The sequence below is a fragment of the Heloderma suspectum genome, chromosome 3 (assembly GCF_057233095.1).
Source record: "Heloderma suspectum isolate Gila_16-S chromosome 3, 16-S_ref, whole genome shotgun sequence".
Classification (NCBI taxonomy): domain Eukaryota; kingdom Metazoa; phylum Chordata; class Lepidosauria; order Squamata; family Helodermatidae; genus Heloderma; species Heloderma suspectum.
In genome coordinates this window covers 266,144,330-266,172,313 of record NC_139460.1, presented here as the reverse complement: position 1 = coordinate 266,172,313, position 27,984 = coordinate 266,144,330, and the positions used below count along the sequence as shown (strand labels likewise).

The following is a 27,984-nucleotide window of genomic DNA, read 5'->3' as shown; positions in this document are numbered from 1 at the left end:
AACTCTTTGAAAGTTTGCAGGAATTGGATGAAATTCAATATGCAGGTTCCCCTCATGGGGAGGCACCAGATGCACTACTGGATAGTTGTGTGGATAACTTTGCTTTTTCTCAGAAAAGTGAGGATTTAACCACAGGTGAAACTGGGAACCACATGGGCGAAAGCAACTTTGCAGGGAGGGAGGAGTCGGGCAGCAAAGAGGTCAGAGCACCAGCGGCAATGCAACCTCAGGAACAGAGATGGCTTAAGAGGAGCAGAGTGGTGGCAGCATTTCTGGCTACTCTTGCCAAGCGGCTCTGTAGGCAATCTCCATAACCCATGCTGGCGCAACCGACCGCATGCTATCCCACCATAGGTAAAATAACACTTACGGCAGGCTGTAAGTTCTCAAGGTGGCTTATTTGGGGTAAATAACTCACCATAGAGGGAAAAACAGCTCACAAATGACATACTAACCCATCATGGCTTACTCTGGAAAATAAACCATCGTGGGTTAGCGTGTTGTGCGAACCCAGCCAGCTTGTGTCTCACACACTTTTTAAGTTCTACGTGTGGAAAAAATCAAATAGTGTGGATAGAAATGAACTGTATCAAAGAAATAAACCTATCTTGATAAGGGCAGAGTCCCTGTATATTTTTTACCTTTTAACAGTGGCTTAAAAATAATTTTAAATAAAATAGCAAAAACAACTCACGGGGAGTACTTTTATTTTCCATCATTTTTTATAGGCATTTCCATCTCACCCTTCATTCCATATGTTCTCAGGGAAGCAATTATAAGGACAGAAATACAAGATGAAATTTCTGAAAATGCACATCAACAAACTGAAAGCAGCAATTTTAATAGAGCAGATAAAATAATAGCTGGACTAAAACAATTTAAATTAAAAGGCTTGGGAAAATAAAAACATTCTCTCCTGTCACCAAAATGATGTCAGTGTCAGCATCAATAAACAACTCTGGGGAGAGCATTCCAAAGATAGGGTACCACCACTGGAAAGGCCCTCTCCCTGGTAGCTACCCATTGCACCCAGGAGACAAAGGAATTTTCACCTGCAGAGCCTGTAATCAGAGCCAGGCAGAAGTGGAGGCACCAAAATATTTTGTTATTGTTTGCCAAACGTTTGAAATAGATATATTTCTTATAGTGACATCAGTGACATCCTGAGCAGTGTTAGAAAGGATAACGCTGATCTGTTTTCAGAAGAGATTCTCTCTTTATCAACAGAAATGGCTGGCTCTCTGCCAAGCTGCTAAGGCCCAGCATCCAAGATCTCTGAGCAACAGAATAGTGTGGAGGAGGAAGATCCTTTAAAATTCTGTTTGCAAAATGGAATTTCAAATCCTTGTTCAGAAGGGGCTCCAGATAATTCAGAAAACCACAACTGCAGCCACTTTTCTTAAAAGATCATATATCAACTAGGTTTTAATTACAGCATCACAAAACTTGAAGAACGGAGTGCAAAGTAAAGGAAACAAAGAGGTACTATAGGCGACCTCTAGGAGAACTATTAGGAATGTGTGACCCTCTCTTTCAGAAGGGCAGTTGGTTATGAATCCTACTGGAGTCACGGAAAAGCCTGACATTTATCTATACCAATAAAACATGCCAAATTGCTTGTACCCCATCCCCTAGTAGGTATCCCAGCTCCCTAGCTCCTTTGCAAAATGCTTTATCCAGAGGACAGATTGACCCTGGAGTAGATATTCAACCTGTGTTGGATGAGGTTATATTGAAAAATCAAGTATGCAGTTTGTGGATGATTCTGGACTCAGCTTTGCACCTGGATGTCCAGGAGACACCTGTAGCCAGGAGTGCCTTTGCCTATCTTCAGATAGGTTTTTATTTTATGCCTCTCTTTTACCTATTGCACCTGTCTCTGATTTTATTGTGTTATTGTGTTTGTGTATGCGCCTGTGCGTGTGTATATAGATATAGATAGTATTTTATGTCAACCTGCTGTTCTCAAAATCAACAAACTAAGTAAGTGTATGTAGGATTGGAGCCAAATCCATTGATACAGCAGCTGTCAAGGTCAGTGGAAAAGTAGCTCGCCCTCCAAGACTTCGGAAGTCCAATAATTTCAAATGAGTCTCCTGGGAAGACTATTCTGACGGGCCAGTCATTTCAGTGGAAGTTCAGGACTGCAGTGGTCTGTGCCTTCAGAAATATGGTATGACCGTGATAACTGCATCATTCAAAACTCCCAGTATAAATCCAGAATATTTTGGAACATTTGTTTTGTAACATGTGTATTGGGCCATTGTTTGGAGGATAAATGCATGAGGCCATGGAAGTTGTCAAGCCTAGTTGTTAGGGTGATGGACTAGGATTCAGGAGACCCAGGTTCTAATCCCCCCTCAGCCATGAAGCTCACTGGGTGACTTTGGGCCAGTCACTAACTCTCAGCCTATCCTACCTCACAGGGTTGTTGTGAGGATAAAATGCAGAAGGATTATGTGTGTCTCCTTGAGGGAAAGATGGGACATAATAGTAACAAAATAAATAAAATATGTTGAGATCGTTTTATTGCTAACCAGGATTCTGACCTGTTTGCTGCTTGTTTTTTCCTTAGATTTAAAAGACAACTGTAGAAATGGAATAATTATAGAAAAGGGTGATTTATATATCATAAGAAAGTAAGATGAGGCATAGAATTTCCCTTTGCATTTTGCTTTTGAAAAAGACCAATGAACTCATTAGAAAAGGATATATGAGTAGTAGAGAGTGACCAAGAAGTGACCCATATGCTGCTTTCAACATCTGCTAGCTAGGACACTTGGATATAAGCTTCTTTTCTTATTGGTGCAAATGAATATTTCCATCTGGCAGGAATGTCAACATTCTGACTAGCAAATTCCAGCCAGAAGAAACTGGAGATAAAACTACAAAGATGCTGAGCTTGCTCTCATTTGCCCTGGCTGTAAATCATGACATCCCTGCAGTGATCAATGGAGTTGATTAAGCAGTTGTTAAATCAGGTCTGTAGCAATGACAAAAAGTGGATTAACATTTTGCAGATATTGAAGCTAAAACAAGCAAACATAAACACATATATGATCAGACAGACTTCCCACTGTAAAGATACTGTGGAAATGTCTGTGGGCATTCAGAGATGGTAGGACACGCAAGCAGAGTCGGAAATGAATAACTTCTGGATATGATGGAGTGAAAAGTTTGAGGAATAAAGTAACAGGTATTATTTAATATGTGTAATAGATGCTGGGATGGACATAGGATGCCATTCTCTCTTGAAATCAGAAGACATTTACGAATGACACTGTTTTTCTTATATCAGGCGTTTTCTTTATGTAGCAAGTGGAACTGTCTTTCCATTATCTTTCAACTTGTGTCACAAGAGTTTGTGCAGATAGGAAGAAAAAGGCTAAGCAGAAGAGAATACTTTTATGGCCTTGCATCCCAATTCTCAGAATGCTAAGAACTCCAGGGGTGGAAGTGTTTTACTCAGGGGTTTGGTTTCCTTGATCAAGGTCACTGGAGATTTGTGGCATTTTTGTGATCTATGGTTTATTTATACATATATAAATTTGAATAAGGGCCGCGGTGGCTTAGTGGTTAAGACGCTGAACTGCAGACCGGAAGGTTGGCAGGACAGCAGTTCGAGACCCGAGTGCCGTGTGACGGAGTGAGCTCCCGTCTTCAGTCCCAGCTCCTGCCAACCTAGCAGTTTGAAAGCAAGAAATTGCAAGTAGATAAATAGGGAAAGGTAACAGCGTTCCGTGCACCTCGGTGTTCAGTCATGCCGGCCACATGACCACGGAAGCGTCTTCGGACAGCGCTTGGCTCTTCAGCTTAGAAACGGGGATGAGCACCGCACCCTAGAGTCGGACACGACTGGTTGGGGACACCTTTACCTTTTTTTAAAGGTTGAACATAAGTGAAGGTTCACAGCACCAGACCCATAGGATTCTTGCAAAGAGCAACTTCCCTCCCTCCCACCTTATCTTGTCTGAATCAATCCATCCCATCTCTAACTCCCCACTTTAGCTGCTTTGTCCATGCCCTAGACAGGCCAAATCAGCACATTCCATAGGAAGGCAGAGGGTAACCTTCCCAAAAGGTTTGCTTCTTCCAGAAGAGTTTGCTTATTGTGCTTCCAGAAGAGGCTTTTATTGCACCATTGCCCTGTGTCATTCATAGATTTTTATGGGGGGACCAGATGTCATCTTCCACTCGTAACCCTCCTGTGTTTTCCCGCCACTTCTTCCATCTTTTTCTTATTGCAGAAAATGCATTAAGGAGAAAAAGACAGCAAAGCTGCACAATGCCACCTAACTCATAGCACTAGGAGCCCTCCATCTGGAAGCACCCCTGGAGAAGACAGCAATCTCCTTAACAAAAGGAAAGGTACCTGGCCACTTTGCCAGAGCCAACAAGGCAATCTCCAGCAGTCCTACTGGTTTCATTAGCACTCTCCTATTCAAACCTCAACCTTACGATCAAGAATCACAGGGCTGTAAATAGTGATCCCTTAGATGACATCCAGACTAACTCCAAATCTCATTACAATGCAAACCAGAGGCATTGCATGAAGGGGGGAATAAACATTTATTTATTTTCAGTATTTGTATACTGCTTCTCAAATTATATTTAAGAGTGGTTTACGATTAAAATACCCACAAACTATACAGCTAAAAGCTATAAAAACAGCAAAACCATTTTTAAAGCATATATGAAAGCAGTCATTAGAGTAGGTCCCAATGGGCTTTTAAAATCTGGTCTGCCTGATTGAGCCATGACACATTGTCATCTGTTTATCCTATGGAAGTCTAATTTCTTTAATTTCTTCCTTTTCAGGAGTTGGACTATTTGATGTTCCAAGCCTTTCTTTTTAGGAAGAGAGAGTATATATGCAATGACCTGGATGCTGCACCCACTGATCTTATTCTGCTTCCAATCCCAAATGGGTCACAGCTAGATGTGACATCCGATCCAAAAGAGACAATTGGCATCAAACAATTATAACCTGAAAAAATAGCAACAAACACAAATGATGCCACAAAAATATATGGGGTTAATTCAATGCCATCCCCAGAATCTGAACCCACACAAAAATATGGACTCTTAAGGGCGCAATCCTATGCAAGTTTAGATAGAAAAAAAGGCCTACAACTCCCGGCATGCCCCAGGGAGCGTGGCTCGCTGGGGCATGCTGGGAGTTGTAGGCCTTTTTTTCTGTCTAAACAAGCATAGATTGCGCCCTAAAACATTCAACACAAATATGAGAGGAGACTAATCTAGTTTACCTATTTCTGTTAGACACCTATATACCAGCTACAGTCTCAAGCATTACAGGCGTGGGATGGTGTGGGCTCACAGATAAAACGTCTAAACGGGTGATCTCTTTGCAGTGATGACTATTGTTTCCATTTTCCAGATTACGTCTCTTTGGTGGTACTCTGTCGTAGTTTTGCCCTGGTCCTGGCTGAGGTTCAGCGCTAGCGTGTGCACGCGCATGGGGCTGCTGATGGTGGTGGAATGCAGTTTGGATTTTCAAGGAGCAAAAACGTTTGTTGGGAAGGCAAGGGCTGAGAATGAGTCAGATCTCCTCCTGCTGCTACTCCGATTGAGCAAGTGCGGAGATGTGGTTGGCATGGATGCCGTCTCCCGCTTGCTTGCTGCTCTGAGGATTCATGCAGCGGGTGGGCGGGAAGGCGTCTGCACTCTGCCCAAGGCGGAGGAGGGTCTCTTTGCCTGCCTGCCTGCCTGCCCCCCCGACTCTCCCCCGGGACGACGCAGCGCGGCTCCGCAGTGAGGGGGGCGCCGCTCTCCTGAGCGGGGAGGCCAGGAGGTGCCCCGCCCTCTCAGGCGGCAGCATCAACAGCGGCGGGAGGCTGAGCCCCAGCCAAGCCCCGCCCTCCTGGCGGCTGCGGTCAACAGGCTGCTCGGGTGCGTCAGCCAATCCGCGGACGGGCAGGGCTCAGGGGCGGGGCGCGCAGTGAACCTGCAGGAATCGAGCATCCCCCGAGAGCGCAGCATCAGCACCACAGCCCAGCGGAGGCAGCCAGACGCGCCTCAGCATCCCAGCGGGCTGGCAGGAGCCGCAGCCGGAGCCCCGCCAATGCCAGCCTCTCCCACCCCAGGGCGGACCGCGGGGAGCCTTTGACCCCGCAAGAGGTGAGCCGCAACCTTTTCCTTGTCCCGTTGCATTCCTCACACTCCCCATCCTCCTCCCCGTCTCTCGCCCTTGGTTCTGCCTCCCCTTTTGCAGTGCCATCTCCCCCAATGGCCCGTATCCGCGGGAGAGGCCTCGGGAGCCGCATCTCTGGCGGATCCTATTCATTCGGTACTGCATGGAATGCAGCTGGTAGCTGCGCATCTCCCTCCCCCAACCCTTCGCGGCTGGCTGGGTTTCAAGAAAGGACAATGGACCAGTTTCCAGGCGATGCCGCCTTTGGGAAACAATCGTGGGTGTGTGTGTCTGTCCAATCATGGGCCCCTTTATCTCACCACCGTTTCTGCCCCTTGGATGTATCGCCTGAGGCTCGTAAGAAAAGTGCTGGAAGATTTAAACAGAACACAAATCTGATCCGGTATTTTTCTTTCAACTGGAATGCACAGCATAAGGCACAGGGTGTGTGTGTGATGTCATGACCAGCCATGGTTGTAGGATAAAGGACAGACTGGAAAATGGGGCTGGTGATGGAAGGAGCAGAGGGACCAGCTTTCTGGAAAAGGAATTGCTTGTTGTCTCTTATATGCTATTCAGATCCCAAGGCTTGCCCCAAGGCTTTCTTTTATCTCAGAGACAAAACACCCACTGGCAAGGCCTTTCTTGTGGTGTGTGTTTAATCCCCTGTGCTTTCACCACTTGCTTATATTCCCTGATCCACCACAGAGAGGGAGACACCCTTTCTGTCTGGGCAGGATGCTAGGTCTCTGCTGCTCTGTGAGAAGGAAGAGAGAACCTCTGATTGTTACTGGCTGATTGATAGTTCTGTGTGCTTCAAAGCCATCTAGGCAGGAGACAAATGCATTGCTAAAAAACACTACCCCACCCCACCTGTCCCTGCGCCAATGGCTGTGACACAGGGCCATGGAGAGAATGCAGAGTCATGGGGACTGGGCAAGGGCCTGCCAATCAGTGGATCGAATCCATATTCGAATCCATATTCTGAGCCATCATATCATCCCACAATTTACAGTTCCTAGGTTTGAACCCAAGCTTGGCTCCTTTTATTTAAATAGCACATGAAATAGTGAGGGGGGTGGGGAATGCATTCAAAATGTCTGCCGTGGTGATAGCAGGTCAGTTTCACTCTCCATTTGCCTGTGAAAGGCCCTCTGTACACTTCTTAGCTTCCATTTCTTTGTGGGTATGCTGGGGGGCCTGGCAAAACCTCCCAAGTCACCTTAGAGGAAACCTGTGGTGTGTATCCTTTAAAAATGTTGTCTCGTATGATGAAGGTGGAACAATACTGTCAACTAGTTAAACAAAAGTGGGTGCTCTCTTATTTGACGCATTTGAGGGGGAAGCAGCTGTTGTGTTAGGGAAAAGCCTTCAGATCCCGTAAAAAAGGCCTGTTCTGATGTGGTGGAGGACCTGATGGGGTGTCAGCCATTTTATGGGGCTTAGAGCCTACACTGCTATAGTAACAGCATTGCTGGATTATACACTGACACTATAGCTTCCCAGGGTCCTACTGTGTCCTGGTTGGGATTGTTTATTTATATAATATGAAAAGCATGTTAATCTTTTACAGTTAAGAAAAATAAACATATACGATGGCACTTGAGACTAATTTTTAAGAAGCTTTTTATTACAAAATGGCATAAGCTGGTTGGGAGTCTGAGAGTCTCTGAGGGCTAAAGGGCAGCATGTAAGTTATTGGCATTAGCTCTATAGTTAAATCTAGCACCTAGCTTGATCATCACAAGGTGTTTTATAAACTCTGACAAGGCCAGAGTGGAATGGTAATGCTTGATTTGACAGCTTCTTGTGGTCAGCTAGAAATTTATGCATCTTCCTGAACTATTTTGAAAAGACAAAAGAGTTTATGTATGTGGCAGAGGTGGCGCTTCTGGGGCCATTCAGGTTGAGGCCTGCTTGGAAGTCACTCGAGGCCATCTTAGGAACAGCATGAATGCAACATGGCACATAATGACTTGTGCTAGTGTGCAAAGGATTAAGTAAGAGACATTGCTTCCCCATCTCCACCCTGAGGCATGTCCTCTCTGAAGTATACTGGGGAAAGCGAACACATTGCACGCCAGGAGTATTGGTTCTTGGTTGGAAATAGAAGGAAATACTAATATTTCCTGAACTAATTTGTCCATGTCATAGGCATAGAGATTTGGCTGTTGGGCAGTACAGAGATTTAATAAATAAATAGTTTCAGTCCTTCAGGCAGGTGGTTGCAAACAGCACCTCTATCAAGGAATATGGATTTTCTGCAATGCCAGTTAAGATGGATAATAATTGCCAGGTTCTACCACAGTCAGGGGATAGGATGGTTGTTTCAGGGTTGAAAGCCTCATGTGATATACATAATGAGCTGGTTCACATGATCAAAAAAGCCACTGTGGGTTAAGTAAGCCATTCTGGCATGTTTAAATTGGTGGCACATGCTGGGTGCCATTAACCTAATGGAGACAACATGACATGGCTGGTCATGTTGTCTCCACCCCAGGCAGCATTGCTTGTTTGAGGGAGAAACAACCCTCAGATAACCCAATTACAGGCTATGGGTTATTTGAGGGTTAAATAAGCCATGGTAGCTTGGTTTGATTGTGCAAACCTGGTCAGTGAGTCCACCTACTAATTTATCCTATGTTAAACTTGACTGTCTTTGGTGTGTTTTTGTTCCTTTAATGGGTCTGTGACTATATAATAAACTTTGATTGACTGATTGATAGATAATGAGGGAAGAGGAGTGCTGGAAGACTATCCACGTCTCCAAAACTTATAAGTGTTGGATAATCACCATTAACAATGCCATCCTATACTTGTCTACTCAGAAGTAAGTCCCATTGAATGCAATGGGCTGTATGCCTGGGTGAGTGGGTATAGGATTAGAGCCTTAATTGTTTGTTTTAGGAGGGTGGGGATGCTGCTTCAGCTTTTCTGACTTCCACCAAAATAATAGGGACCAGGTCACATGCTTTCGGGCAGTTTTTTTTAGTTTTCTGGATGATGCAAGTATCTACTCACCCACAGCAGCTTTTTGACAACGTTACCTAGCTGTACATATTTTTATTTTTTTGTTAAGGTACCTGCCTAACTTCTATATCTGCTCCTGTAAATATGGCCAGGGAGGTTTTAATTATCAGAAGTTCAGAGGACTTACTTTGACCTGAAATGCAGAGTGTTCCTCTTGGCTCAGCTCCAGTTTGCTGCAGTGACTTCAGTGACTTTCCATCATCACTCCTTATCGGTCTTAGCTTTCTTTTGATGCATTTCCTCACATCAAGGTAGGACAGGCCTAGTGCTCTACATTCTCTATATATTTTACAATTTCACAACTCTTAGGGGAGGATGAAGGTCACAACCAAAATGTAGAGAGGGAGGAGTAAGCCCTAGATACTAATGTCTATGCAGTCCTCAGACAACTGTATTCTGACCAGGAAGGTTGTCTGGATCATTTCTAGTTCTCATTTCCACAATCATTGTTGTATATTTTCAGTGTGTCTTATGAGAACTTGGCTATGTCGTCCATAAATGGGCTTCCTTTATCCTTTCCATGCAAACATTTAAGCTCTTCTTCTGAACCACTTGCAGAGACTTGATACACAAAACAGTATAATCAAAGGGTCGCTGTAGAGATAAAAATAAAGCATGGGGCAAGAAGCAGTGAAGATGTAAAGTGCTGCCTTCTACTATGTCAGGCCACTGATCTGTCCAAGCTAATAAAGGTAAATTCCATGTTAGGCATAATTAGGAAAGGAATTAAGAGAACTGCCAAGATCATGCTGCCCTTACACAAATTTATGGTGTGACCACACTTGCAAAACTGTGTACAGTTCCGGTCACCAGACCTAAAAAAAAATACCATAGAGTCTGAAAAAGTCCAGAAAAGGACAACTAAGGGCGCAATGCTATGCAAGTTTAGGCAGAAAAAAGTCCTACAACTCCCAGCATTCCACAGTGAGCATGGCTGGCAGGGGAATGCTGGGAGCTGTAGGACTTTTTTCTGTCTAAACTTGCATAGGATTGCACCTTTAAATGATCAAGGGGCTGGAGCAACTCCTCTATGAGGGAAGGTTGCAACAGCTGGGATTATTTAGCTTGGAGAAAAGGCAAATAAGGGGAGACATGATAGAGATGTACAAAATCATGCATGCTATGGAGAAAGTGGATAGGGAGTCATTTTTCTCCCTCATAATACTAGAACCCAGGTTTACCCCATGATGCTTTGGCTTGGATTCATCCCATGATACTTGGATGGCTTTAAAAGGGGGTCAGAACAAATTCATGGAGGATAAAGCTATCATTGGCTACTAGTCCTGATGGCTATATGCTACCTCCAGTAGCAGAGGCAGTAAGCCTATGTACACCAGTTGCTGGGGAATATGGGTGGGATGGTGCTGTTGCATTCAGGTCCTGTTTGTGGGTTTCCCATGGGCAGCTGGTTTGTCACTGTGTAAACAGAATGCTGGACCAGATGGACCCTTGGTCTGAGCCAGCATGGTTCTTCTTACATTCTATCTGACTAGCAGCAAGTCTCCAGTCAGAAAGCTCTTTCCCAGCCCTAAAAAAAACCGTATCTGGAAATGCCAGGGATTGAACTTCAGGTACAATATTTATTTATTTAATAAATTTATATACTGCTGTCCATATTTTAAAATATCTCTAAGTAGTTAATATGTGCAAGGCATATATGTGCCTTGCCTTGCCTTGCCATGAAGCAAAGCCCCTTCCTCAGTCTCTAGGGATGTAGGATACCAGCTGTATACTGTGGGTAAAAATGATTCACAATCTGAATGAGTCAAGAGCATGAGATAGTTGCAGAAAAAGGCAAATGCTATTTTGATTTATATTACCAAAAGAATTATGTGTACAATGCGGGGCTATTTGGCACTAGTTGGATCTCAGCTGGAGTATTATGTCCAGTTCCAGATATATCATTTTGCAGAGAAACTGGAGACAATTGAGAGACAAACAATAATTATGAGGTGCTAGATTTCAGGTTTAAATTCTTTTATATACCATTCAGGAAAATGAGAATAACAATTGAGCAATATGACTGAGGGAAGGAAAAGAAGCAGGGACTGAAATTGCAGTATATTGGATTTAGGACATATTGAGAGTAAGAATGATTTGGCAATGGAGGAAATGTTAAAAGAAATGGTAAAATTTCTGTGGAAATTTTCAACTGGAGGCAGGAAATACCCATCTGTTGGGGATAGTTTGCAACATTTCCTTTACCCAGCTGTCAGGGGGTCCAACTAGAGATCCCTTTGGGTCACCAAAATGTATCATTCTATATCTTTATGGTGTTTCCAGGTGGAGGATTTTCTGGCTGTTTTAAGTGCTCCTGCTATCCACAAGCAGACTATGTTTCTCTAGGCTGTAGTAGCAGAAAGCTGAATTTGTTGGTACAAGGTGGGAAAAATGTGTCCCCATGTAAAGGTAGTGAAACTGTTGGCCCTCTTAATGCAGTTGAAACATTCAACAGTTTTGCAGTTGGGCCAGTCCTGCAAGAATCTGACCCCTCAAAACTGACCATTAAAAAACAAAACAACCCAAATCACTTAATGTTGAGTGTAATAGTCAACACTTACTAAAGTGAGACTGCTTAGTGGCTGATTTACAAGAGCTAGGTATCTCGAGTACCAATATTTTTAGTCATAGTCCCTCAAGATACATTGCCAGGGTGTTCAATATGAAGTGGCTATTTTATTGGGCCTATGTTACCAGAAGGTAAAGTTCAGTTGAAGATTAGGAGAACCTTCTTGACAGTGAGGGCAATTTGACAGTGGAGCCAATTATCAAGAGGGGTTGTGGATTCTCCTTCAGTAGAAGTCTTCAAGTAGAGGCTAGACAGCCGTCTGTTGGGGATGCTGTAGTTCTGGATTCCCACAAAGAGCAAGGGGTTGGATTAGTTGGCCTTCAAAAACCCCTCCAACTCTATGATCTCTGTGACACACAGTCAGGGTACATCTAACCCTATCTGCAGAGCTGTATGATTTCTCCAAAGATTGAATGGAGAGCACTAGCGAATGTGTTACTGTCAGGCCATTGTCTCTTTTCTCTTTAAGAACAAGATGTCAGTGTTGTGCTAGAGTGGGCTGTGGAGATACAGAGATGTCTGGTTCCTCCATTATTTAGGATGGTTCATACAGCACAGGGCTGTGTGGAATAGGGCAGTAGCCACTGAGTTTGTAGCAGAACTAGGGTGGCCACTTACACATAGCCAAAAACACGAATTGCATTATTCTGAAAAAAGGACAAAACAAAAGAGGATACAGATTTGCATAAAATTTGCATGTGCTAATTTAAATGTATAGATGCATATTTAGAAATAATTGCTATAATTTAAATAGAAATACAACACATCTCACCATAGTGGGGATGACTATGACTAGGTGACCTGTGTGCTTGCCTGCTCAGTCTGCTGACCAGGTGGCAACTGTTGACGGGCAGCCTCAAGGCCACTGCCTCTCCCTTCTTATGGCTCTTTATCTTTAAATTGGATTTGGACTGGACAGCCCTTCAAATAGAGGATGTCTTCAAATAGAGGCCTGTCCTTGGCAATGCAGCACACATGGCCACCCTAAATTCAGAACAAATATCTCCATTGCTGAATCACGCTGAAGAAAAGCAATCAAAAATGTGCTTTCCTCTGACATTCCCTTTTGATCTCTCCTTGGCTTCTCTGGTACATCCGCTGTTCCACCAGCAAGCAGAGAATCCTGGATATGGCTGAGCAGAGCAGAGCACTGCTCTTAGCTCACTGAATTATTTATACTGAAAACAGACCTGGGGGGTGGGCCCCGGAGGCCTAGCTATGTTACTCAGATGTGCAGGGAAGCCAGCCTGATGCAATTTTATACCAGCTTTGGAAAGAGGAGCTTGCAGAGACAGAAAACGTGTGGGGAGAGATCCTGCCCCACTACAATTGGCTTTGGATCTTAGAATCATAGAATAGTAGGGCTGGAAGGGGCCTATAAGACCATCGAGTCCAACATCCTGCTCAGTGCAGGCATCTTCCAAATTTCCTCCTCTCTTTTGAACAGTCGTAGCTCATTGTGACCTACTGTGGTATCACCCTGGCCCAGGCAATGTTTGGGGAGAGATCCTTCCCCACATATGCATCTTTACTAAGGAAATCACCTTAGTAAAGTGGGAACTGGTGTTTCTGATTTCTTGTGCCATGACAGTTATTCCCACACATTCTGTCTTCCTCAAACCTTAGCGTAAATGTGAATAACATGGTAAGAGCATTATCTGCCTCTTTGCTTGCACAGCATGGGAGAAGGTAAAGTGAAGGCTGCTGTTCTCCATTGACATCTTTGGCAATAACCTTCGTAAACTCTAGTCAAGCGGCTGGCAGAATACCCTTTTTTGAGGCTTTTAGGACTATTCCACTTCTCTTTTGCTCCTTCCTCACCCCGCCCAATAGCTAGCTGATGGCCAGCCAGGAAGTGCTCAGGTTCTCCCCAGAAAAGTAGACAGTGCCACAGATTAAAGGAAAATCTTGTTAACTAATCCTTGATAAATTAACTTGATCCACCAGGATTAATTGGTGTGTTCTGATGGGCCTTTTGCTTCTCTGACTGCCAAATGTTACCCCATACATTACGGAGATGCATTGGTATCTTCAGGTAGGGATCTTATCTACTCTTGTGCTCTAGGAAGCATAGATAACGCTTCATAGATTTAATGGGTAAGAAATCTTGCCAAGAAGAAAAATCATATGCTGCTGGTGGTTTTGAAGGTGGTGTGATGATTACACCTGCTATAAAATGGCACCAGTCCACTGTGATGCTGAAAGACCTGATCAGGTGCTGTAGCCATATAATTTATCTCCGATTTCTGCCTTGTCTTTTTGTGGTGTAGAGTAATGTTGTTCTGTATATTCTGATATTCAATTTGATCATGGGAGAGCTGTTTATTTTGTAATGTCAGCCTGCTAGTGCCCGAGGTTAACTTTCAACTTGCCTGACTTGGCTGTCAGTATTTGTACTGCATAAATTCCTCATCCATTCATCTCTACTACTTTCAGTCAGAAATCCATTTTTGGATACTCACTGATAAGTAAAATAGAAAATCTAGCTAAAAAGAGTGACAGTTGAATCACTGATGGTGAAAGTACAGTCAAAATGCTATTAAACAACATTTATTTATTTATTTATTTATTTATTTATGGGATTTATCAACTAATCCCTAAGGTGTCTTACAAAGAATTAAAATTACAGCAATACACATTTGAAATAATGAAAACAACACAATTTAAAAGAGTAGCATAGACAAAAAGGTTTTCACTTGGTGCTAAAATTACATGGGAGTAGGGGCCAGGTGAGCTGATCCTAGTGTATGGCCAAGCACATGTGGAGACAAGTGATGCTTCAGGTCTTGTATTTCAAACTGTTTATCAAAGAGCAAATTAAGCCTTATGTCAGACTTACTGGCCCTAATTTACCTTCAAATGCCAAATGGTCCAGAAATTGAAAGTATTCTTCAGTTTGACCTTGCATGCGCAGGTATTTCCCATTAAATGTGCAACTGAAATGCAGAAGAAGCTCATAAAATTCAGAGTAGAAATTGATCAGAAGGTAGGATACATGACTGACAAATCTGCCATGATTAAAGACTGTACTAGTGATAAGTATGTATGCAAGAATGCTGGAATTCACTGACATAAGTATTTCCCCTTTGACATTCATTAAAAACATTCCTTTAATGACAGTCATTAAAAACTGCTGATGGGGTAAGCATAGAATTGGCAATCTTATATGATGATGGAGACTAACAAGGGAGGAGTGTGTGTGTGTGTGTGTGTGTGTATGTCTGAGAGAGAGAGACAGAGAGAAGAACAAAGAGTGTATCGTGGACATAGAAGTAGGGTGTTACATTAATAATTTGTTCTAGAAAATGTTGATGTTTTGATACTGGGTGGGGAGATGGATCAGGGGGAGGGAATGTATAAGGCTGTAGATGGATGGCACCGATAGGGCATTCTTTTAAAAAATATTAATTAATTTAACATGGTGTCTTTATTCTTTTATCCTATCTGCTGTTCACCGCTTCGAGATCTTTGGATGTGAAGTGGTATACAAATATTGTAAATAAATAAATAACAGGGAGAAGAAATAGAGAGAATTTTCTCCTTAATAATGGGAGGTTCTTGTAGCTCATCATTTCTGAGCCTTTAATGTACACACCATGGTTACTCACAAACCTTCATACCACAAAAAAGTTAGCTTCTAAGGTGCCATTGAACCTTTTGTCTCTTTCCAGCTGCAGATTAGCCTTATAGAACTCCCCTTTAAAATAAAAGGTATCTGGCAGCCATGTTCAGAGGTGATGAAGATTTGGCTTTGTTTCTAAGTAATACAGCGTGTGTAACTACCTGGATTGTTGTTGTTCAGTCGTTCAGTCGTGTCCGACTCTTCGTGACCCCATGGACCATAGCACTCCAGGCCTTCCTGTCCTGCGCTCTCTCCCGGAGCGTTCTCAAGTTCATATTCATTGCATCCGTGATGCTATCTAGCCATCTCATCCTCTGCCGTCCCCTTCTCCTTTTGCCTTCAGTCTTTCCCAGCATCAGGGTCTTTTCCAGGGAGTTTTCTCTTCACATTAGGTGGCCAAAATATTGGAGCTTCAGCTTCATTATCTGTCCTTCCAATGAGCACTCAGGGTTGATTTCCTTTAGGATGGACTGATTTGACCTCCTTGCAGTCCAGAGGACTCGTAAGAGTCTTCTCCAGCACCACAGTTCGAAAGCATCAATTCTTCGGCGCTCAGCCTTCCTTATAGTCCAGCTCTCACAGCCATACATTACTACTGGGAAAACCATAGCTTTGATTAGACGGACCTTTGTTGGCAAGGTGATGTCTCTGCTTCTTACTATGCTGTCTAGGTTGGCCATAGCTTTCCTCCCCAGGAGCAAGCGTCTTTTAATTTCATGGCTACAGTCACCGTCTGTGGTGATCTTGGAGCCCAAGAAAGTAAAATCTGTCACTGCTTCCATTTCTTCCCCTTCTATATGCCAGGAAGTGATGGGGCCAGATGCCATGATCTTAGTTTTTTTAATGTTGAGTTTCAAACCAGCTTTTGCACTCTCCTCTTTCACCCTCAACAAGAGGCTCTTTAGATCCTCTTCGCTTTCTGCCATTAGGGTGGTATCGTCTGCATATCGGAGGTTGTTGATAATTCTCCCAGCAATCTTAATTCCAACCTCTGATTCATCCAACCTGGCATTTCTCATGATGTACTCTGCATATAAGTTAAATAAGCAGGGTGACAATATGCAGCCTTGTCGTACTCCTTTCCCAATTTTGAACCAATCGGTTGTTCCATCTCTGGTTCTTACTGTTGCTTCTTGACCCTCGTACAGGTTTCTCAGGAGACAGGTAAGGTGTTCTGGTACTCCCATCACTTTAAGAATTTGCCACAGTTTGTTGTGATCCACACAATCAAAGGCTTTAGCGTAGTCAATGAAGCAGAAATAGACGTTTTTCTGGAATTCTCTTGCTTTCTCCATGATGCAGCGAATGTTGGCGATTTGATCTCTAGTTCCTCTGCCTCCTCGAAACCCAGCTTGTACTTCCGGTAGTTCTCGGTTCGCATACTGCTGAAGCCTAGCTTGTAGGATTTTGAGCATCACCTTGCTGGCATGTGAAATGAGCGCAATTGTGCAGTAGTTTGAACGCTCTTTGGCGTTGCCCTTCTTTGGAATTGGAATGTAAACTGACCTTTTCCAGTCTTGTGGCCGCTGTTGAGTGTTCCACATTTGTTGGCATATTGAATGCAGCACTTTAACAGCATCATCTTTTAGGATTTTAAATAGCTCAGCTGGAATACTGTCATCTCCGCTAGCTTTGTTGTTACTAATGCTTCCTAAGGCCCACTTGACTTCACTCTCGAGGATGTCTGGCTCAAGTTCAGTGACCGCACTATCATGGCTATCAGGGACATTCAGATCTTTCCTGTATAGTTCTTCTGTGTATTCTTGCCACCTCTTCTTAATCTCATCTGCTTCTGTTAGGTCCCTGCCTTCTTTGTCCTTTATCATGCCCGTCTTTGCACAAAACGTTCCCTTGAGATCTCCAATTTTCTTGAAGAGATCTCTAGTCTTTCCCATTCTGTTGTTTTCCTCGATTTCTTTGCATTGTTCATTTAAGAAGGCCTTCTTGTCTCTCCTTGCTATTCTCTGGAACTCTGCATTCAGTTGGGTATATCTTCCCCTTTCTCCCTTGCTTTTCGCTTCCCTTCTTTCGTGAGCTACTTGTAAAGCCTCATCAGACAGCCACTTGGCTTTCTTGCATTTCTTTTTCTTTGGGATGGATTTCGTTGCTGCCTCCTGAACAATGTTACGGACCTCCGTCCATAGTTCCTCAGGCACTCTGTCTATCAGGTCTAATCCCTGAAATCTATTCCCCACCTCCACTGTATATTCATCAGGGATATGATTTAGGTCATACCTGAACGGTTTAGTGGTTTTCCCGACGTTCTTCAATTTAAGCCGAAATTTTGCAAGAAGCAGCTCATGATCTGAGCCACAGTCAGCTCCAGGTCTTGTTTTTACTGACTGTATGGAGCTTCTCCATCTTTGGCTGCAAAGGACATAATCAATCTGATTTCAATATTGACCATCTGGTGATGTCCATGTGTAGAGTCGCCTCTTGTGCTGTTGGAAAAAAGTGTTTGCTATGATCAGCATGTTCTCTTGGCAAAACTCTATTAGCTTTTGTCCTGCTTCATTTTGTACACCAAGGCCATGCCTGCCTGTTATCCCAGTGATTTCTTGACTTCCTACTTTAGCATTCCAATCCCCTATGATGAAGAGGACATCTTTTTTTGGTGTTAGTTCTAGAAGGTGTTGGAGGTCTTCATAGAACCGATCAACCTCAGCTTCTTCGGCCTCAGTGGTTGGGGCATAGACTTGAATTACTGTGATGTTGAATGGTTTGCCTTGGATTCATACTGAGATCTTTCTATCATTTTTAAGATTGTACCCCAGTACTGCTTTTCCCACCCTTTTGTTGACTATGAGTGCTACTCCATTTCTTCTAAGGGATTCTTGCCTACAATAGTAGATATGATGGTCACCTGAATTAAATTCGCCCATGCCTGTCCATTTTAGTTCGCTGATTCCCAAGATGTCGATGTTCAATCTTGCCATCTCATGTTTGACCACCTCCAGCTTACCTTGATTCATTGATCTGACATTCCAGGTTCCTAAACAATATTGTTCTTTACAGCATCGGATTTTCTTTTCACCACCAGACACATCCACAGCTGAGTGTCCTTTCGGCTTTGGCCCAGCCGCTTCACTCTTTCTGGCGCTACTTGGAAATACCCTCTGCTCTTCCCCAGTAGCATATTGGACACCATCCGACCTGAGGGGCTCATCTTCCGGCGTCATATCTTTTAGCCTTGTGATACATTCCATGGGGTTTTCTTGGCAAGAATACTGGAGTGGGTTGCCATTTCCTTCTCCAGTGGACCACATTTTGTCAGAACTCTCTGCCATGACCTGTCCGTCTTGGGTGGCCCTGCACGGCATAGCTTATTGCTTCACTGAGTTACGCAAGCCCCTTCGCCACAACAAGGCAGTGATCCATGAAGGGGAACTACCTGGATACCCAGCTGCAATTGCATTCTCCAGTAATCACTTGCTGGAGCATGCAGAGCCTTAGAAGAGACTTTCCTAACCTCAATTTGCTGTTTTTTTCCAGGGCATTTTCAGGAGTACAATCCTAGCAAGAGGAGCAAGACCTTCAGATCACCAGGATGGCAGGAGCCTCTGTCAAGGTGGCGGTGCGGGTGCGTCCTTTCAACTCCCGGGAAATGAGCAGGGATTCCAAATGTATCATACAGATGACAGGAAACACCACAAGTGAGTAGTTGCTGCATCTTTTTATGTGATACTCTTCAAAGTGCATTTGCACCTCCCTTCTGTAATTTGTGATTGCTGTTAGTCCAGGAGAAAGTGTGGAAGTATCCTCTACCCATTGAGGTTTTACAATTGCATTACAGCAAATAGCAACACTTAAGCCTTGTCTTGAACGAAATTTCCGTAACTTCAAGCCCCTGAGAGGTGCTGATTTGGGGTGCGAGGAGAGAGTGTATTATCACTGTACTGTGATCTGTTTATTTTTCTTGTGCCATTTCCTAATAATGGCAGAAAAATTTACAGTAGCTCCACAAGAAGTGGAGGCTTTCTGCTGTCTCATGTGGAGGAGTTGGGAGATGGGGTCAGTTACCCACTTTGATGTGGAAGCCATTTTGGCTACCTGTCACCCAGATATCTCTAAAATACAAATTGACCCTAAGATCTCAACGATACCAGGCTGATCAATTCACGTTCCAGAAAATAGCAAAAGGTGTCCCAGTGATTCTGGCCCCATTCTCACCTTGTTGCCCACACATTAACCGAATGCATGGAGGGGGAGCAGGATCGCAGTGCTCGTCTTACCCCTGACCTCTGCATTTGCAGGCAAAGGTGGGAATGGGATCTAGGCATATACAGTTGTATGTGTATTGGGCTTGTACACGTGATCAGGAGCATTGGCATGACCAGGGTGCTTGATTGTGAGAACAGGCTCTATGTACATATGAATTTTATGCTCGTAGAGTCCGTTTTCACCTTTGGCCAAATGCATGGAAGTCAAGCGTGGGGACAGTAGATGCAATGAAGTCGGGGTGGTGGGGTTAACTGGTGCGATCCTTCCCCCCTTTCACACATTTGGTCAGAGCATGGACAACAAAGTGAGAATAGAACTTCTGCCTCAAACCCCTTATTGCTTGCTTATATGCTTCTTCCTCAAGCCCCACTGATTAAATATCCAGCAACTGGAGTTATTTAAGGGAAATCACCATCCTGCTAGATATTATACTATTTCCTGATTTGATCTGCCTCAGCCATTAAGAATTAACACCAACAATGGACAAGTGGGAGTGAATGCCTCCTTCAAGCCACTTGCCTGTTGGCTGGCCCAGATTTGCAAATGTTGCTAAGCTCTGATCCTCATGCCCAATTGAGACAAGAGCTCCATCAGAAAGCTTTGCCTCCCAGAAGTGTTTTGAAAAACAGAGACTTTTGTCTGTGAGGATGTCAGACAATGCCCATCCGGAGGATTTGCTTTCCCTCATAACAACTGATATCACTGTGTGAGCATCTGAATTGTCACCCAGCAACATATTAAGAATTAGAAACAGCTTGGCAATATACCAATGAGTACATAGAATTAATGTTTATCTTTCCATTTCTGAAATTGCTTGTTTTGTTGCTACCTATTCTTTTTAGAAATCAAAATCCTTTTTTTTTTGTTTTTCTTTAACTGCTCCTGACTGCTCTTGGTTGTTGTTAAACTGCTTCTCAGAATGTGTCTAGATGCTCCATACATTACTGAGCTAAGAGACAAGGTAGATATGATGTGGGAACCCTATGTTTGCAGCTCCCAAAAGCAGTCATGGTGGGTGGGATTTGGATCAGGGCCATGCCACGTGTGTGTGTGTGTGTGTGTGTGTGTGTGAGAGAGAGAGAGAGAGAGGTGCGGGGGTGTCTAATCCTTTCATTCCTTTCCATGGCCTGATCTAAATCCCCCCATCCCCCTTGAAGTTGCTATAAGCAGCCAAGGGGAAAACCTCCCCCTCAGCCAGTGTGGTGCTGCTCTCAGAGGCATGAGCCATGTAAGTGGGACTTAAAGGAAAGTGGGGAAGAGACTTGAGGGATCAATGTGGGCATGAGGAAGGGGATTGGAGAGGAATTGTCCTCCCCAACCAGACAATTCCCCCACCCCCATACATATACTAAACCACTTTATCTCCACCATGGTTCTGAATCTGTGTGTATTTGGGTCCCACAGCGGTACAAGTGGCTTGGTGGTGGAGAGGTTCAGGCAGGAAAATGGTTAAGCACCCTAGCCCACCTACCAGCTCTCCCCTGCAAGTGCTCTTTTGCCCTTTTATTTGCCTCATGAGGTAAATAGGGAGGTAGGAGCCCTGTGTTTCCCTTGTGAATATGTTGCTGTGCCCCTAGACATAATAATAATACTTCCATATCACTTGATGTAGCAAAGCCAGGGTAGGCAGCGTGGTGCCCATGGGCACCAATGTGCCCCCGAACACCTTTCTTGGTGTCTACCAAAGTGCCCTAGCTCTCTCACTTAAAAAAATTAACATATTATTTTACCAGTGGATGGGATTGCTGTGAAATAGATTCCTGTTGGTGCTGAGAACTGTGAGTTCAAAGGACTTGTTTAGTGTGTTGGGCTCAGCCCCCAGCCCTGCCTTGTACTCAGGCTTTTGGCCAGGTTGTTTGGCCTTTCCCATGCCTCCCATGGCAGCCATTTTGTGGTGGTGCCCATGACAGTTTCTCAAACTGCCAAATGTACCCATGGCCCCAAAAGTTTGCCTACCCCTGCTCTAAGCAGTTTATATGCCAAACTATTAAAATCATTATTAAAATAGTAAATTAATAAACAGTTACAGATACAACAAAAATTAATCAGATGGAGCAGCATCATGATATGAATTACAGCCTAGGGAGATACAACAGGCAAGTAGGAGGGAACTGAAGAGATGAGAGACCCTTGCCCTTCCTGTGTGCTGCTTAAGGGCACATCTTCTTTTCTGAACAGTGCTGCTGCTGTTGGCTGTTTGCATGCTAATGGAAGCCAGTGACCCCAGAGACCTGCTGACAGTGAGGATTTTATTGCCCATAGGACAAAGGCAGCGACAACAAGCAGCAAAATGAGTAGCTAATCCCCTCAGCCGGACATGAATGCTGGTTCTTTTTAGAGTCTCACTGGATTGCATGGCCCATAATGGCTCAGCAGTTCAGTATGATCAAGTGCTAGGTAGTGGAGGGCAAGCAAAGAAGTAATGGCTTAGGATATCTGTGAACAGAAAACCTCTTTGGAGAGATGGGACTTTGTTCACTGCTGGCCTAATCTGGGCATGAAGGGGACATTTATAGAAGTGATATAGGGTGCATATCCATAGGCAAGGGGGCTCTTTGGCTGGCCTCCTCTGAATAATTCTTTGGACAGTATATAAGTTTGGATATAACCCTCTATGGCCAGTTAAAGAAGAAGGGTTCTGTTAGTGATATTCAGAATATATTGTTGGAAACAGAGGTGGCCGTTGTCCTGTATTTTGATGAGCTTCAAGTGGAGTCCATGTGGAGGATCTTCTGCTACTTTCTTGCACCTCCGTAAACCTCGGGGTACTTTTTGTGCCACCCCCATGGAACATCGTCCAACATGACACTGTAACATTCTTGTCTCAGCCAGAGGAACCTCATGTCCTTTATGCAAACCTGTCATACCTTCCTCTTGTACCCTTGGATTCCTTAGCACTGGCACCTACCACTGTTGTGGGGCAATCTGGGGGAGGGGGAGGAGTGGGCCTTACTGGTGGGGGCAGGGCTTGTCTGAGTCAGCACTGAGTTAGCATGTGGTTGCTGACTGGTTACCAGCCTCCGGCAGGAGTGGCTAGCCAGTCAGAAGCCCCACATGTGAATAGGACTGCCTGAGATCTCCTCTGCCTTCACATCCGCCTTTCAATGGTTACCAGGAAGGGTGGGCTTTCTCCTTCCCTCTTGACCACCAGTGGAGGCTGGTGGCTCCAATGTCAGTGGGGCAGTGAATCCACTCCAGGTTTCAGTCAGAACCAGTCAGAACTCTAAAGGAGCTAACCAAGGTGTGTTTGGGTTCTGACTGAAACCCAGAGTGGATTTACCGCCCCATTGACATCAGAGGCACCAGCCTCCACTGTAGACCATCCTGCAGAGCTGATGGGTAGCTCCTGCAAGACATCTGCCACACTGAGCATGGCTCTTATTCAGTGTCCTTTGAGCAGCGGTGGGGTACCTCATGCCTGGTGGCCAAATCCAGCCCTCTGGGGTTCTCAAGGTGGCCATGCCCCTTTCCCCCAACTGAAAAGAAGAAATTCCCCACCTCCTGCATGAGAGGCACAGCAGAGGTAACCCAAGGGTGAGGCCCCCAGTACACAGCTTTCTCATTTCTCCTTTGTTTTTGAGCTTTGGATCCCTGTTGGACACCATGGCCATATCAGACCTGCTGAGCCCCTCCCTCTCCCCATCCGATTGCCATTGCTCCTTTTCTGCTGCCTTCCTGGTGGCACCCGGTGCTCCAGTCCCATCTGCTATAAGTGGTGACGACGCCACCTGCATATGCGCAGCGTCAAAAAGTGCCATTTAATGTACTGAAATGTGGCGTTGTTCACAAGAGTGGTGTCACGTTTGTTTACAGGCAGAGGCCATTTCCTTTCACTGAGCTGGCAGTTCTGGTTGCCAGGTTACAACCCCAAGATTTGCTCTGTCATTTTAAAACTTCTGATGAAGCAGCATATGTGCTTCTTTCAGCCTCTCCTTCTCTGCTCCTTCTGTCTGCCCCTCTTCCACAAATGCTATAGTGAGCTGAATTGTAGGCATGCCACTTAGCAGGCAGGCATAGAGCTGACATAAGGTTAGGGGGAACGAACAACTGGAAGAAACTCTAGCTGCCTTCGAGAATCACGCTTATTTTGTGGTTTTAGTGCAAATCTCCAGATTGTGACCTAGCAACCCTATGCACAGAGTCATAAGGAAATATGATTGATCTGTGTTTCATGAACCAAATATAACATTGGCTAAGGTAGGCATCTAAAGGCCTCTGTGCAGCGGTGTGCTTCTGCCATGGTAACTACCACCATTACTTTTGACTGTTGTCATTTTAATTTAAGTCAAATGTGTACACGTGTGCATTTTTTAAAAAAGTCCTACATAAATAAATGTGTAAAAAGGTAAAGGGAAAGGTGTCCCCAGCCAGTCGTGTCCGACTCTAGGGTGCGGTGCTCATCCCCGTTTCTAAGCCGAAGAGCCAGTGCTGTCCGAAGACGCTTCCGTGGTCATGTGGCTGGCATGACTGAACACCGAGGTGCACAGAACGCTGTTACCTTTCCCGCCGAGGCGGTACCTATTTATCTACTTGCAATTTCTTGCTTTCGAACTGCTAGGTTGGCAGGAGCTGGGACTGAAGATGGGAGCTCACTCCGTCATGCAGCACTCGGGTCTCGAACTGCTGTCCTGCCGACCTTCCGGTCTGCAGTTCAGCGTCTTAACCACTAAGCCACCGTGGCCCCTGGTACCTATTTATCTACTTGCAATTTCTTGCTTTCGAACTGCTAGGTTGGCAGGAGCTGGGACTGAAGACGGGAGCTCACTCCGTCACGCGGCACTCGGGTCTCGAACTACTGTCCTGCCGACCTTCCGGTCTGCAGTTCAGCGTCTTAACCACTAAGCCACCACAGCCCCTATAAATAAATCTGTACACATGTGCATTTTTTTAAAAAAAGTCCTACATAAATGAGCATGCAGGCAGCTTGAGTGGCAGTGCAGCAGTGGTACAGAGGCAGGGCTGGCATCAAGGATAAGTGTGGACGGACACCTGCCAAAGGACCACGCTCCAGCAGGGGCCCGCTGTGAAGAGCGCCCTGGAGTTGCTGCTCCTCTTCACCCTTGCAGCTTCTTTGTTCGCTTGCCTCTCCCTCCAGCCCAGACAATAGTGCTGGTGAGAAGGATGAGCAGCAGATGCCCCCACCCACTTGCTCCCTGGCTCTCTGCTTATCAAGTCAGCAAGTGGTAGCAATGATGAGGAGGAGCAGTTGGCGACATTGAAGGTGTCTTGCCCAAGGGCCATCAAAAGCCTGCAGGCAGCGCTGTACAGAGGCAGCAGGTGGGGGCAACAATTAGCAGTGATGGTGACAGAGACAGTGGGAAGAGTACATCTTCCTTGGCCAGCTCTATATAACTTGAACCAGGAGTAAGCAAGCTGGTGCTCTCCCTATGTTTTGGACTACAATTCCCACAAGCCCCAGCCAGTATGGCCAATGGTCAGAGATTATGGGAATTGTAGTCCAGAACATCTGGAGGGTACCAGGTTACATACTGAAATTCAAAAGTGAAAGCTGTTATTTTTGTCTACATTTTTCCATACACACAATCTCTCTTTCCATAATCATTTTTATAGAACAGCCTTCCCCAATCTGCCCTCAAGATGTTGTGGACTTCAGTCAACATGGCTGATGGTCAGGAATCTTGGGAGTTGTAGTTCAAAACATCAGGAGGTCACCAGGCTGGGGAAGGCTGCTATAGAAATTCTTAACCCTATTTTCATTTCTCCTGCCTGCCCTCAGGGGTCCTCTTTTTCACTGATCTGCACGGATGGTAGGACCAGAGCAGTGTCCTACTGTAGACATGCTGGCGATGCTCCACAATTTCTTAAAATCCAGTCATAACTATTTGATTTTGGCTGCCATTAAATCTCTGTAGAGATAAGAAAAGCTCTGTTGAGAGGAGAAGATACCAATCTTCGGGATTAGTTACAGTCCGACTGCACAAAATCACCGCTGTAAGAGAGGTTTTCTTTTTCTTCCCAGAAGTAATTGATTAAACACAGTTGGGCTCAAATAGGGAGGAAAAAGAGAGATAGGAAAGAAAGGATCAATATTTCTGCATTCCTGTTTGTAGGCCTCTTGGCTTCTGCTACAGAATGTTGGTTCCCAGCATCACACTTTTGTTTGCACTGAATGATCACTCTCTCTAGGGCTCTTGGCCCCCCACTGTGTCCCTGCAACTCCTCTCTGTTATTGCTGGGACAGGCAGTATAATTCAGCCGTTCCAGTCAGCTTCCGGAATTAGCCTGAAATTCCTTCATCCTCCAATCCTGCTTTTGTTATTTTTTCTTTTAAGAGCCAAATATGGGGCAGTTTCTCCATGGTGCATGCTCTGCATTCTCTGAGAGAAAAAGGAGCCCTGTATTGCTTCCAAAGGAACATTAACATTCTCTCCCCAGAGTGAGGTCTTCACTAGGGCAAGTGTGTGGCTGAACAGAATGTCATGTGGCTTCCACAGAAACTGTCCTCTGCTCCTTTCTCTCTGGATTTCCCTGATCCAGACCTTGTAACATGGGGAACTTCTTCTGGCTAGCTGGAAGGCCTTCTCACGTAATCGGCTGTTCTCATAATAATTGTGCGGTTCTTTATTCTGTTGATATGGAAGGTCCAGATGTTTTCCCTCAAGGTACTGAGGGAGCATCAAGTTTTCCAAGCAAAATATTTTGTATCTGGGAAAATGTGATTCTTTTCACAGAGAGTGCAGCACTTGCTGTGGCTCTTTGATGTGGCCTGTGATGTGAATGACACGAGCTTCACAAGTCCTCCACCAGCACCTCTCTGCCTGTACCATTTTATGCCTTTTTAAAAGCTTTGTTGTATTTATTCAATGACGGGTGGGGAATTGCAGCCTAGCAGGCCAAATGCAGCCTGCCTGGGGTCCCAGTCTGGCCCTCCGGGGTTCCCCAAATGGTCATGCCCCCTTTCCCTGGACCCAGCCACGGATAATTTGGTGGTTTCTTGGCTCTTGCACATTTTTCCCCTGTCTGAAAGGTTGGGACGCCTCTTCTAAGGCTTAGTAACCGGCAGGAAGAGCTTTACGCCAAAATATGCTGGTGTTTTTGGCCTTGCCGCTTTTGCCTTCGTCCCTGCCTGCCACTCGAATGTGGCCCCTGAGACCTTCTCCAAAACAAAATTCGGCCCTCTGGCTGAAAGAGGTCTGATACTTCTGCTTTCAGAGAGCTTCCTCTGCACACGTATCCCATCACCACTTCAGGTATTCATCTAGCCTTGCTGCAGGAAAGCTTGAGCAGCCTCTGGACTTTGAGGAGTGGGAGCTTAACTTTCTCTGCCTGCCATAGGCAGAAATCACCTCTCCAGAAGTTCCCATTTGCATTTAGGAAAGCCTCCGTTGTTGTCAATGGGAGCTACCCTTAAAATGCAGAGAGTAGCAAAGAAATGGAGTGGGGGCATCTTCCTTTATTAGCATAGTTTTGCCTTAAAAGTGATGCTTTTAGATTAGTGCGCACAATTTGACAGGGGAATGTTAATGTGTCTTGATGGCTGTGGATGGTCCCCTGAATGGACGATTCACCTACAAGGGTGGGGTTGGAGATGATTGCTTGGCAGACTGGGTATGAGAAAGAGGAGGTGGTAGTTCTGAAGACACAGAGCCAAACCAAACATGATCATAGAATCATAGAATAGTAGGGTTGGAAGGGGCCTACAAGGCCATCGAGTCCAACCCCCTGCTCATTGCAGGAATCTAAGTCAGAGCATCCCTGACAGATGGCTGTCCAGCCTCGTCTTGAAGGCCTCCAGTATGGGAGAGCCCACCACCTCCCTAGGTAATTGATTCCATTGTCGTATTGCTCTAACAGTCAGGAGGTTTTTCCTAATGTTCAGCTGGAATCTGGCTTCCTGTAACTTGAGCCCATTATTCCATGTCCTGCACTCTGGGATGATCGAGAAGAGATCCTATCCTTCCACTCTGTGACAACCTTTCAGGTACTTGAAGAATGCTATCATATCTCCCCTCAGTCTTCTCTTCTCAAGGCTAAACATGCCCATTTCTTTCAATCTCCCCTCATAGGGCTTTGTTTCCAGTCCCCTGATCATCTTCATTGCCCTCCTCTGAACCCTCTCCTGTTTGTCTGCATCCTTCTTAAAGTGTGGTGCCCAGAACTGGACACAGTACTCCAGATGAGGCCTAACCTGTGCTGAGTAGAGGGGAACTAGTACTTCATGTGATTTGGAAGCTATACTTCTATTAATGCAGCCCAAAAGAGCATTTGCCTTCTTTGCAGCCACATCACACTGTTGGCTCATATTCAGCTTGTGATCTACAACAATTCCAAGATCCTTCTCTCTTGTAGTATTGTTGAGCCAAGTATCGCCCATTTGGAAATTGTGCATTTGGTTTCTTTTTCCTACGTGCAAAACTTGGCAATTATCCC

The 27,984-nt window shown here is 44.9% G+C and overlaps 1 protein-coding gene across 1 annotated transcript in view; it reads left to right on the top strand.

The window, feature by feature from the left end:
• Window positions 1-5,967: 5,967 nt before the first annotated feature.
• KIF1A (kinesin family member 1A) overlaps window positions 5,968-27,984 on the top strand; it is a 140,071-nt gene continuing 118,054 nt past the window's right edge. Inside the window, exons 1-2 of the mRNA XM_084846837.1 lie at window positions 5,968-6,138; window positions 18,865-19,025. Coding sequence (XP_084702963.1) covers window positions 18,920-19,025 — 106 coding nt within the window. The 5' untranslated portion in view covers window positions 5,968-6,138; window positions 18,865-18,919. The remainder of the gene's footprint in view (window positions 6,139-18,864; window positions 19,026-27,984) is intronic.